At 43.1% G+C, this 12,055-nt stretch overlaps 1 protein-coding gene across 1 annotated transcript in view; it reads right to left on the bottom strand.

Annotated features, from left to right (window-relative positions):
- Positions 1-11,031, bottom strand: part of RSBN1L (round spermatid basic protein 1 like) — a 48,281-nt gene extending 37,250 nt beyond the window's left edge. The window contains exon 1 of the mRNA XM_074168288.1: positions 10,361-11,031. Coding sequence (XP_074024389.1) covers positions 10,361-10,994 — 634 coding nt within the window. The 5' untranslated portion in view covers positions 10,995-11,031. The remainder of the gene's footprint in view (positions 1-10,360) is intronic.
- Positions 11,032-12,055: the final 1,024 nt, after the last annotated feature.

Genomic DNA, 12,055 nt, shown 5'->3' with positions numbered 1-12,055 from the left:
ATCAAACAAAGATTGAAGAGCGTATACAAACGCTGAGCCTTGCTGCAAGAGAACGAGAGAAAGACTGAAAGAATCCTTTATTGCAGGCTCATGAATAGCATCACAGGCCAATGAATCTTCCAGTTTTGTCAGAAGCAACACATAAGTAAGGACAGAGAACAAGCTGAAACCTTTTAAAGAGTCTCTAGTTTATTTTCACATCTAGAAAGCAATTAGCAGAGTCAATGATGAGACGTTCCAGACAAAAAAAAAAAAAAAAAAGAACTGTCCTGTGACCTCCTCCAGCAACAGCCACAAGCAAATCATACCTGAAGCGATTGCAAATAGAATGTAAATGCAGCTGAAGGAAGTTTGAAATAAATTAAACATAACCTTTTCCCTTTTAAAAAAAGTCACAAAACCAGCGTACAGCCTGAGGCAAGTAAAGAACAGTTGAGAATCTCAATTTAAATGTACAAATTCTCACGTTTCCTCCCTCAAGGCCCAGAGAATAGATAAGCAATAGATCGTAGAGTTCTCTGTAAAAAAAGCGTAAATAAATATTGAAATAAAGACAAAACATAATATAATTTAAAAAACCCTATGTCGAAATTAGTCATTCCATGGATTAACACTTGGTCTTAATTCTCAGTTCAAATATCTTCAGTTTATGATTAAAAATAAGCATTTTCTAGTCTGGCTGGCTGAACTCAAACACAACTCAAACAAAACTCTGCACGTTATTTCCTTCAGTGGTAGATAATCCATTTCACAGGTTTCAGTGGGATGCAGAGATAAAAATCAACCAAATTATTTTAAGATTGAATTTACCACAAAATCTATTGCAACTTGGCTATGCTGCCTCTGCAGAGGCAGTAAATTTAGAAGCATCCAATAGTCATTATAATCAATAAACAATCAAAATATGCCTATGGCACATGTCTAACAAGGAAGAGCCAGTGCAATTCTCCAAGTGTAGACTCCACATTAACTGCTGCCCCAAAAAGTTGATACGGTTCAATACAGGCTAGAGCTCCTTGAGACTTTCCAAAATGCCACATAGCAGTCTCTCTCTCTCCTCTAATATTAGGTATCAATCGCCTCCAGCCATAGATTATTTCAGTCCAAATCTCACTGTCTCAACCAAGAAATATGAAAATTCCTCACAAAAATCCCGCTTTAAGATTAATGCCTCCAACATTAAGCAATTTACAATCTACAAATCATATAATAAACAATCAGCAAGTGAGGTTGGCAAGGGAAAACAAGACAAAACTTGTTCTGTTGAACGAGTTAAGAAAACTTGGAACACTCTTGTATAGCTTTTTGAAAGTTTACTACTGATCCAAAACCTTAGGACTCCACTTTATTTGTAGGGCAACAGCATCTCAAAGTAGTAAAAGGTAAAGAGATGTTCATACTAATCTTTCCATGTCCACAGAATATTCTGCAATTAGATTTCACCAATACCACTAACAAATCTAAAAAAAAAAAAGGCAAAAAGAAAAAGAAAAAAGAAAAAGAATAAGAAAAGAAAATAAAGCAGGCTTGAGCTGCAGTAAGGAACAGAATGAAGTAAGTCCCCAGGGAAATAATGTAACCCAAATGGTCAGGTTAAGAGAACATCAAGTACCAACAGCTATTACCTCCGTATGTTGCAGCATTGCAACTGCCACTGGAATAGTTTCAATTTTCACAATGACAAAAAACTGAAGCTTCAGAAAAGCAACTAGCAAATTGAAGTTCCATAGGCTAATGAAAAGATAATTTGAGTTCAAAGTATGGTGAAGGGGTAATTTGACTCAAACAAGGAAGACAAGTTTTTATTAAAAGGTCTTCACTCTAAAAAAACAACATAAATAGATATATCAGCGACTAGAAGCTGAAGTCTGACATCCCTGGTCCATAAATGATGATATTACGGTTCCTTTTTGTTTTGTTTTGGTTTTTTTTTTTTTTTTTTAAACAAAGGCACAAGTTAGTCACAGGAACAACTTACCAAATAGTTGTGGTCCATTATTGGAACTTTTTCCACAAGGATGTGGGTGTTTGTTTTGGTGTGTATTTTGTTGGTTGGTGGTGGGTTGGGGAGGTGGGGATAGGGGTTTAAAAAAGTCCTAGTCTAAACAAAAGATTAAATAAAAAAAAAAAAAGGAATAGGCACAGCATGTTTTACAGGTTATCACAAAAATATTTATAATAACCCTTTCAAAATTCACCAACATTATACAATATTTTTAAGTGAAGCCACCCAAGCATATTTACATTTCAGTAACTATTTTTCCATTTTAGCAAATATTAAAAAATACTATTCCAGCAATATAAAGTTCACCTTTATTTAAGCTATGTGCTCTGTCCCTTTTAACAAGGTTGTTCTGGTAAGTGACAATCAAAAGACAGTCAGGTACTCAATATTAGGATTTGTTTAATATTTCATCTGTTGAGGAGTGGGGGTGCAGGTGATTTTTTTTTTTTTATTGGATCAAAACAGACACAAAAAGCTTCTGTTATGTTTGCTCTACTTTGAAAAGGGAGAAAACACCAAATCTTAAAAGTTGGTATCCCAGTTCTTCCAGTGAGAGAAAAAGTCAATCGTGATGCCATGAATCACATCTGAAGTGACAGAAAATATACTTAATAACTATATAAAATACCAACCAAAAAATGCAATGAAACAAGTCTCTCTGGGAAAATATCGGTTCCTCAACTACAGATTTAAATTAACACTTTTTGTGTTTTGTCAGCCTATCGCTCATACCAAAATCCTTTAAGATAAAGTCATCCAAAAGCAATGCACTAGCTCTCAACTTGGCAGGAACACAGCTGGATGGATGGCTGATGTCTCTCTTTGTACTCACTACATCGTACCAAGACAGCCGACAGCCATTTCTCCTTAGCCCAATGCCTACTACTGCTGCAATAGCTTCTTCATGACATTCAACACCCAAAGAAGTCAGTGCTCCTCAAAACATTATCTTATTGTTTAATTGATGAATTTTAGGGACTAGCTCCAAAGAGCAGATGATATATTCAGGTCTCTCCACATTAATCCATATTTTCCACTGTTTTTTTAACACTCACATTAGGGACAATTATGACTAAAATACAGTAACTATTACCTACAAACTTTTCATACATATAAACATTATTGTAGCATAGTAACCCTTAGAGTGTTCCACATCATTACTCATTGTACTATGTGCTCTTCCTGCACACACAGACTTCCTATTCCTTCACGTACCTCTAAATGCTCTAAAACTAAAAGCCAGAACTTTGAAGCAATTTGTATCCCAGAGCAAATATGAGAGAGCCCTGTATCTTTTCATGAAGTTTTTCCCCTATCAAAATGCACTTTTGCTTTATATGCTTTGACAGAGAAATACACTGCTCGGGAAATAACTCCTCACAGACTACACAGAGTTTGTAAATACTCCCTACTAGGGTAATAAATAAATAAATTCCAAGCACAGCAGGAATCAGCTATGGAAGGTCCAAGTAAGAGTTAGGCTCCCTCCTTAGCTTTCAAGCTCTACTGCCTGAAGAAGAAGAGTCTCTATTTTAATAGTGTTATTTTTTACCCTACTAAATAAGGCAATGCCATGTGTAGAATTTTTAAAACACAGAGGTTCTACAGTAATAAGTATCCCTGTTTGGAGAAAAAGCAACACCCAAGGAGTAAAGAGATTTCCAGATGTCTCATTCAAGTTCAAAATATGAGAGTCACCATGAAGTCCGTATTCTTTGGTTTAATGTCATAGAAACAGGACACTTATGAAACACAGCAACAACAGCATATCAGAAAAGAAGTGTTATACCCTGATAGGAAGAATTCCATTATGAAGAAGTGTTCCACCCCACCTTCCTAAATGGCATCTGAAGAATGTGTTCACTTTACAGTGAATCCACATGATTAACTGAACTAATTCAGAGTGATATGCATACTTCCTCCTCAAACCCAAAAGCTCCTACTTTTTCTGGATGTTGGGTTACATATAAATACTTCATTGCTTTTATTTTTGTAAGGTAAACAGCCATATACAACTAACTGCTACAGAAAAAGTTTTCTGCTTCCTAATTAGGTAGATACCTTCTCATAATGACTGAAGTGATTTCGTAAGTAGTAAATAAAAGAACACAAATTCATAGACCATACCATTCAGATTTCTGAAATTTAACCAGATCTTGGCCTCTATTGCAAGCTTTCTACAGACAAAAAGGGAAATCGAGCGCACAGAGAATGAGTCAAATGGGAAATGCCCTGTAGTGGATTATGTGCAACATGGTCACTGTCACATAGTGAAATTCGCACCTTGAAGCCGACGCAGGAGCACAAGCAAGTTCACATCAGCACTGAAAGAGCTTTACAACCTTGCCAGATGCCAAAAGCTGCAGCTGCTTTGCATCAGTTTTCCAGATGGTAACCCGCATTAGTAGGCAGTCATAGATTATGTTCAAAGTACTCTCGCCTCTCTCTCTCCTCCCTTTGATTTAAGGGCTGTCACTGCACATCAGGCAAAATATTTACAAACTACTGCTAACGGACACCATCAATATGGTTAACACCAACAGTACTGTAACTGAAGGGAAAGGGGAGGAGGAGGGGAGTACAAGAACATCAGTCACCCTTCCTTCCATCAGCACTCTCCTTCCTTTATACAAATACCCATAAAAATAAAACCTCAAGAAGCCATGCTTATCTTGTTAGGCAGATACATGAAGTACGTTTAACACCACTATGTTAACGGTTTTGACACCTGCAGTTTTATTAAGTCATACTAAGGTACACTGGAGAGCAGGCTTCTTAACTTAATGAACATGAAAAAACCCATACAGTATTTCTGACCTCAAAAAAAAAAAAATAATGACAGCTTTCTCATTCCATTAACCAGAATTATTTGGCTGACATCCCTTTCGGTAATAAAAGTTTAAAATCTAAGATATAACTACAGAAATCCCCTTACCAGGCAAGAACATTTCCCCAAGCCCTCCAGTGAATGGAAAGGAAGACAGATCCCTTCCAGAGTCAAAACATTTCCAAGAAATTTAAATCTAATCTTTTCAATTCCTCTAATCTCTGCACTTCTAAAGGAGACCTTCTACATGCAGAACTGAACGAGCCAAGTTTAAACTCAAGCACTGGGGAGTTGCATCAGAAATCAGGAGTGGAGAACGTGACAGCTGCAAACAAGGCCTCCACAAGAGGTTTCAGATCTGATGTTTCAGCCTACTGATCTTGTTTCAACTAAGGAAAATTATTTATTATTCTACAACCAGAATAAGTTTCTGCTGTGTGAACTACACTCAGAGCTAGACTCTGGGGTAGAAGGGGGCTTTGTTTGTTCTCCAGCTTAGAAAATGAAAGATTTTGTTCTGTATAGCAAAGCTTCACGGTTATTTTATAGAAAGGAAAAGGAGGCAGGGTCCCTCAGGAGGAAGATAAACTCTTCAAATTCATCCCAACATTGGATGCTTACATTAATGCCACTGTTAGTTCTCAAAACTAAACTGCATATAAATCTCCAACAAAGAAATTTGAGAAGTCCCTCTTCCTTCTGTATACCCCAATTAAACCCCTGAACGCTTTCTAGACATTGCTGATTACAGTGGGGTATCTAAATAGAAACATATTAAAGAATTCAGAAGAGAGTGATCAAGAGGCCTCACAAGCATGAAAACGACTGCTAATTTAATGAGTTTGGCAGGGGGAAGGGGGAAGTGAGTCAAGCCACACAGTAAAAAAAAAAAAAAAAAAAAAAGCAAAGGAAATAGAAGTAGAATGAGGAAATGTTTAGCAGAAGAAAAAAGACAAACTAACTAGCAAGATGCATGGTCCCAGCTCTGAAGAAGAGGAAAAGAAGATCCAAAACTTTCTCCAACCTACTTCAGTAAATCAGACTATGACATGATCATCCCACCAGACGCAAACCAAATTTAACCAGCCTGAAAGGTGCTATTTCTTGAAAGATTAAAACCCCTAAGTGTGATGCAACCCAAAGCAACAGAGTTATCAGAAGAATCACTGGCAAATGCCCACCTGAAATCTAACCTAAGCAGGAGAAAAAAACAAACACACACAAAAAGACTAGAAGGAAAAACAAGAGCTACAATACCAGCTTTCTTCTCAAACGGGGAACCCCCATCTGCAAGTTAAAAAGACCTGTCTCATTTTGTAACTGCTTGCACACTAAGGTAATCTTATCAGTAAGTGGATCATTGAAGGAAAAAAAAAATGGAGGGAAAGGGAAATTGTACACAGAAATGGCAAGAAAAACAGAAAAGACGGTTCATGCATCTGGATCACACCATACAGCAGGTAAGGTCCACCTGTGGACCAAAGGAAGAAACTTGGGGCGGGCATTGCGTGATGAAGTGGGGAGTGGCTGAGCTGAGCTTTGCACTGTTAAGAAAACAATTTCAACTATGAACTGCTGGAGCCGAGTATCAGTTAAATGACTAACTGAATCAGTATAGTCATGAACTGGAACAGCAATCACTTCCGTCAGATTCACACCATGTTTTATAACAAAAATAGTTACACAACTTTTAATTCCACTATCAGAATGTACTTGACAAGTGAAGTTTAAGCTTATTTAACAGCCTAAAACTCGTATCTGCAGGATGAATCATGCATATCGCAAAATGGTCTTCCAGGTTCTCTGCATGCTAAATCATCATCTCAAAATGGTTCACTCAACTCCATTCATTTAATTTAAACACAAGCTGTAAGGCCTGGTTATGACTCTGCAAGTTAAAAGGTCTTTCCAATTAATTAAAAGACCAGAGAAATAAGTAAATGAAGATGTGTTCAAGAAAATACAAAAATTTTAGAGCGCTTTAAACACATCACCCATCTTGGCTATAACCATGCTTAACATCTTCCTATCACTTCGGAAAGAAAGGTGCCTTAAAACCAGGCTCTCTTACCTAGTGAACACTATTGCAAGCAAAAGACAAACATCAGCTCCTAAAATCAGCTTTTTGAATGGTAGGTAAATAAACTTCTCCCAACTTCCTCCTCAGTGTCAATATCCCTTGTCATCACCACAGTAATTAAACTAGAATTAGGAAAATGCTACTGGTACTACTTAAAGTCCTACGATGACAGTTCTCTAAGTCCTCACATTCATTCACTCTGCATCACTGTGTGCCCTGATTCCCTGCATTATCTTGTCTACACCACAATCCCAGCAATCCCATGAGACAAGTCTTGCCATTCTTCCTCCTGATCCCACCTAGCTTCATTCCTCATGTTCTCCAGTACTAAGGTCTGTGCAGGCCCACCCATCTTCCCTCTCTCACCAGGGTAACGCTTTTTCTCCAAGCACTGTAATTGCTATATAACCACCACCGTAATTCTTACACATAGCAGAGTACGCATACAGCTCCCCAATTAGAAACATGACTCCTCCCAATCCATAGACACTGGCACCTTTATCAGTACAAAGTTCAATTGGGAATTCCACTCCATCCTGCGTACCCACATGCAATGCATCTCTGCTTTGGCTGCGAAGACAAGAATGGAGTTTTTCCATCTTCAGAGCCTTGAAACAACCAAGGAAATCTCATCCCTTCCATCTGCTTATTGTTTGGCAGTTTTGACTCTTTTAGAGAATAATGCACCTCTAGTCCTCTCATCTGCACAATTTTCTTCCTGGCAGGTGCAACACTGGTATTTGTATCAGTTCTGAATGCTATGAAAGAAAAACAATCAATACTCTCAATTCCACATTGCTGGTCATTTTCCATAGCACCAAAATCAAAAAGGTTGTCCAACTGCAGACTCCAGGAAAAGGAGACTGCACTTACCTGCATGAGGCTGATTTTCAGAAAGTATTACCAGCTGCACGTACGACGATTTCTATGAACTCATCACATTACACCTAAAGGGGCACATTTTATTCCTACTTTCCCCTTATATATTCTGTGTGTGTAAATCTCTGTTTTTATTATAAAAAAATCCCCTAAATTTACTCTGATTTCATATCTGTAGGCTGCCTAAATTTTTCACTCCTTCCTTGCCTTTCCTACAGCACCTACACAATGTCTTTTGCCCCAAAACAAGATCAGAATCACCCCCTCTTACACGGCTTTTGTATGCCATTTCCTCCCTCTTTCATGTCAATATCTCAAATTCAGTCACTCCATTCACTCATTCGCTGCTGCAACCAGAGTCCCTACAGTATCCCCTCTTCTCATCTACGCCATAGTACCAGCAATCCCAATGCACAAATTCTGCCTATTCCACACTCCCACCCTAATGCATCATTCTTAGTTTTCCATTGTACTTCGGATTCTGCATGCACCCCTCCTTCCCCGAGTCATTCTTTCCTCCTCATAACTGCATTTCTCCTTCCTCTCTGAAAAGTAAATTATTCACAGGATTAACAGCACAAACCTGTTCTTTAATCTACAGTCAAATACAGAACAATTTTAAAAAGGCTGGCTGCTCTCATTAGAAGACTTAACGCAACCCTCACTTTCTTACAGTCTTCTATGCAAAAATATAGTCTAATGAATACAAAGTTTTTCATTTATATAGGAAAATACACCACAAAATTTTAGCTATAGAAACTACTTCCTCTAAACAGAAATCTGGAGAACCAGATGCCATACAGACATCATTTGCTTTGTGTTGCCTGTACTTAGGTTTTCAAGAAATAAATGAAAGATATATATATTATTTTTTTTTTTACAATTTTACAAAGACCTGTTCTGAGCAAACAGCAACTAAAAAGTCAAGTACTTGTGCCTGTCAGTATATTAGTTATGGGAAAACATCCTTCCAGATACAAGGTGCAGAACCTCCTCTTTAAAGATATACCACTGCTTCCAGGAGGGTTCAATTAACAGTTATTCAGCTGACACCATCAGTGTCATCTTTTCTTTTATCAATGAGCAAAATAACATTTCATCCTGTTACTGAAATATTGTTCTCAGAGATTTATTAACACGATTGTGTAACAATGGTAGGACACTATAACAATCTGAGTGAATGTGGTTATTATTTCCACTCGTACACCAGCAATCAAGAACCCAAGAATACATGCAACATGCTGACCAAAAATAACAAGTAATAAAAAAAAAAAATACTTGAAGGAAGTGAATCTGAGACTAAGATACTAGTAGAAATTAGTGGAAAATGCAGTAAGGCAGCCATACAACATAATTAAGTAACTGATGTTAATAATTGTTCTGTACAAGCTTGGCTCATCCTGAAGGACAGGTATAGGCCGCAATCAAAGTAACCTAAGCCTACATAGCAGCTAAAATTTCTCTTTCCTTTGAAAGAAAGGAAACTTGCTTAAACTAGGTAATGGAGTGAATGTTTCAAGTTCTCCATATTTCAATGTAAATGCAAAAGCATCAGCATCTGGTTTAAGGTCAGTGGATACTGGGAAAGCATATACTGGAAATAAGAGCATGTATTCTTGTATTGTCGTCATGTACCGTCTTATACTTCCCAGGCACCTACTGTTAATCATAATCAGCAAGAATCTAACCAAGAATCTAGCCCAGTATCTTGTCTTACCTGATATGGCCATTTTTGCCAAGCCCCACTAATAAACTAACCCAAGACTCCCCCCTTTCTCCCAAAGGCCTCAAGCATTTCTTGGAAGATTTTAGCCCAGTGATCTTCAAGAAATAAAGCAAACCTGAAGCAGCAACTGAACGAGATTTCAGAAGTCTAAGTATCTAAATTTTAACTGCATGCTCTCTAGTATTTGATGAGTTACCCTGTAAAAATTAATAGCCTAATAAATGAGATCATTCGAGATTTAATTTTAAAATTGCGGGTTTGGTTTTTTTTTTTAACGTGTGGTCTTCTCTGTTTTTGCACCAACAGCAATGACAGAAATTCAGTTTTGTTCGCAAATCTCTAGTAAATTCCTAGGCACCCTTACTTCCCTAATAGGTAAGAAAACCTAAGGCCTCTGGCAGCTTCTAGCTGACGACATCGTTAATTCCACACCCCCTTTTTTTGACAGGATTGACGGCAGCCTGAGCCGCCGCTGCCTTCCCCACAAACTCAGGCAAGGCCAGCGGTCCCCCAGCAGGGTCCGGCAGCCGGCCCGCAGGCCCGGCCTCCCCCGGCTCCGCCGCGAGCAGGGCGGAGAGGACAGCCCGGTGGGGCCCCCGTGAAGGGGCACTGCCCCGGGGAGGGCGGCCATTCTAACGGCTCGACCCCAGCCAGCATCGCGACCGCTTCCCGCTCCCTCGGGGCAGCTCCGGGCACCTCCAACCTCCAGCACCATACCCACCCTACCCAGCCCGGGCCTGCTGCCCCTTCCAGAGCTCCCCCCGGCCTTCACCACCCCTCCTCCCGGCCCCTCGGCCCACCATCCCCCGCGGGCCGCGCGCCGCCGCCGCGCCCGCCCCTCACCTTTCGGCAACAGCAGCTTCACCTCTCCGTTCTCCTCCCGGCCTGCCGCGCTCAGGCCCCCGCCGCCATCTCCCACCGCCGCGACCACGGGCAGGGCCCCGTGCTTCCTCCTCTCCTTGTCCCGCTTCTCCTTCGGCCTCTTCGGCTTGGCGCTCCCGCCGGCCGCCCCGCCGCTCCCACAGCTTCCCGCCTCGACGGCCAGAGCCAGGCGGTGCCGGTGGTGGCGGTGCTGGTGCTGCTGGTAGGAAGAGGAGGAGGGGGAGGCGGACGACGGCAGCAAAACGGCGGGCGACAGCAGCTTCCGGGGCAGTTGTGAGGGGAAAGCGAAGCCCCCCGCTCCTCCGGAGGGGCCAGAAGGGAGAGCGGGGAAGCCCCACGCCGCGGAGCTGCCGTAGCTCGGCAAGACCGCGGGGAGCGGCAGCGCCTGCTTGCCGCTCCCGCCGTTGCCGCCACCACCGCCCCCTTCACCGTTGACGCGCTTAGTGCCCTTCACGCTCCTCTCATCGGCTGCCTTCATCTTCTTAGCGGCTGGCTGGGACCCACGGGAAACCTTCGCGTCCGGTGCCGGCCTAGCGCCGAACGGCTCCGGCTCGGGCAACACCACGCCACGAAGAGGACTCGGCGGCTCCGCCATTTTGGGCTCCTGCTTCTATTTACTCTCGGCTCGCCTCAACCGACAGAACCGGGAGGGGCGGGGCGGGGTGGGGGGGGCGCCCCGGCCTCGCCCAATGGGCAGGGGAGGCGCCGGAGAGGCAGCAGGATCGACCAATCGCGAGGTGAGAGGGGGGCGGGTTCTGAGGGGATTGGGGGCGGCGGGCTCGGCTGAGTGCGCAGTCGGAGAGCGGGGGCGAGGGCGCAGCTGTGAAGGGACGGGGACGGGGCTGGGGACAGGGACGGTGCCCAGCCCCGGCGGGTGTGGCGGGGAGCGCCCCTCACGCTCCGCTGGGCGGGAGCAGGGCGGGTAGCCGCCCCGAGGGATGGTGGGCAGGGCAGGGCCGGGCCGGGCGGCGGCAGCCAGAGGGGGAGGCCCAGGCCTGAGGGGCCGCGTCCCGGGAAGTCGCATCTTGGGAATGTGGGTGGTCGGGCTGTGGCGGGTCCTGGAGGCGCTAGCGAGCCGGGAGCTGGTTTTCTTTAATTCTGCAGGTTTGGGGCTTTCCCCGCTGGCGCTGCGCACTGCGGGGGGCGCTGAGGGGAGGCCTGTAGCCCCCCGGGTCGTTCCCTGAGAAAGGGTTTTGTTTAAAAATCAGGAAAGTTTGGAATGGCGCCTTTCCCAGGAGGTGACGCTGGCACGAGGGGATGCAGCCGCTCTCCTGAGCAGAGGCTGCCGCCGCTCTCGGGATAGGACATCTGTCCTGGGGCTGGGGGGTTTGCTCTGATGGAAACCACCTCAACCCTGTGCACAAGGCTGAGGTCCCAGCGGCGCTTCTGGCTGAACCTGAGCTTTCCACGCTTTCCCAAATCATCAGAGCAATTCAGCTTAAGGCCTGGAAGCTTTTGTGGGCCTGATGGGAGGAAGGCAAATGCTGCAAAGGTTTGCTGCTGTGTGAGATGCCATCCCACCGGAATAGTCGGATGTTGGTCTCATGAGCATGATCACTGACACCCAGTGCTTCAGGAAGGAGATTGTGCTGCTGCTGCCTCCAAAGCAAAAGGCAGCGTGGCCTAGAAGGTGGAGTTGATTGTCACAAATAGGAG

The sequence above is a fragment of the Numenius arquata genome, chromosome 2 (genome assembly GCF_964106895.1).
Source record: "Numenius arquata chromosome 2, bNumArq3.hap1.1, whole genome shotgun sequence".
Classification (NCBI taxonomy): Eukaryota; Metazoa; Chordata; class Aves; order Charadriiformes; family Scolopacidae; genus Numenius; species Numenius arquata.
This window is presented reverse-complemented; position numbering and strand designations above follow the sequence as displayed.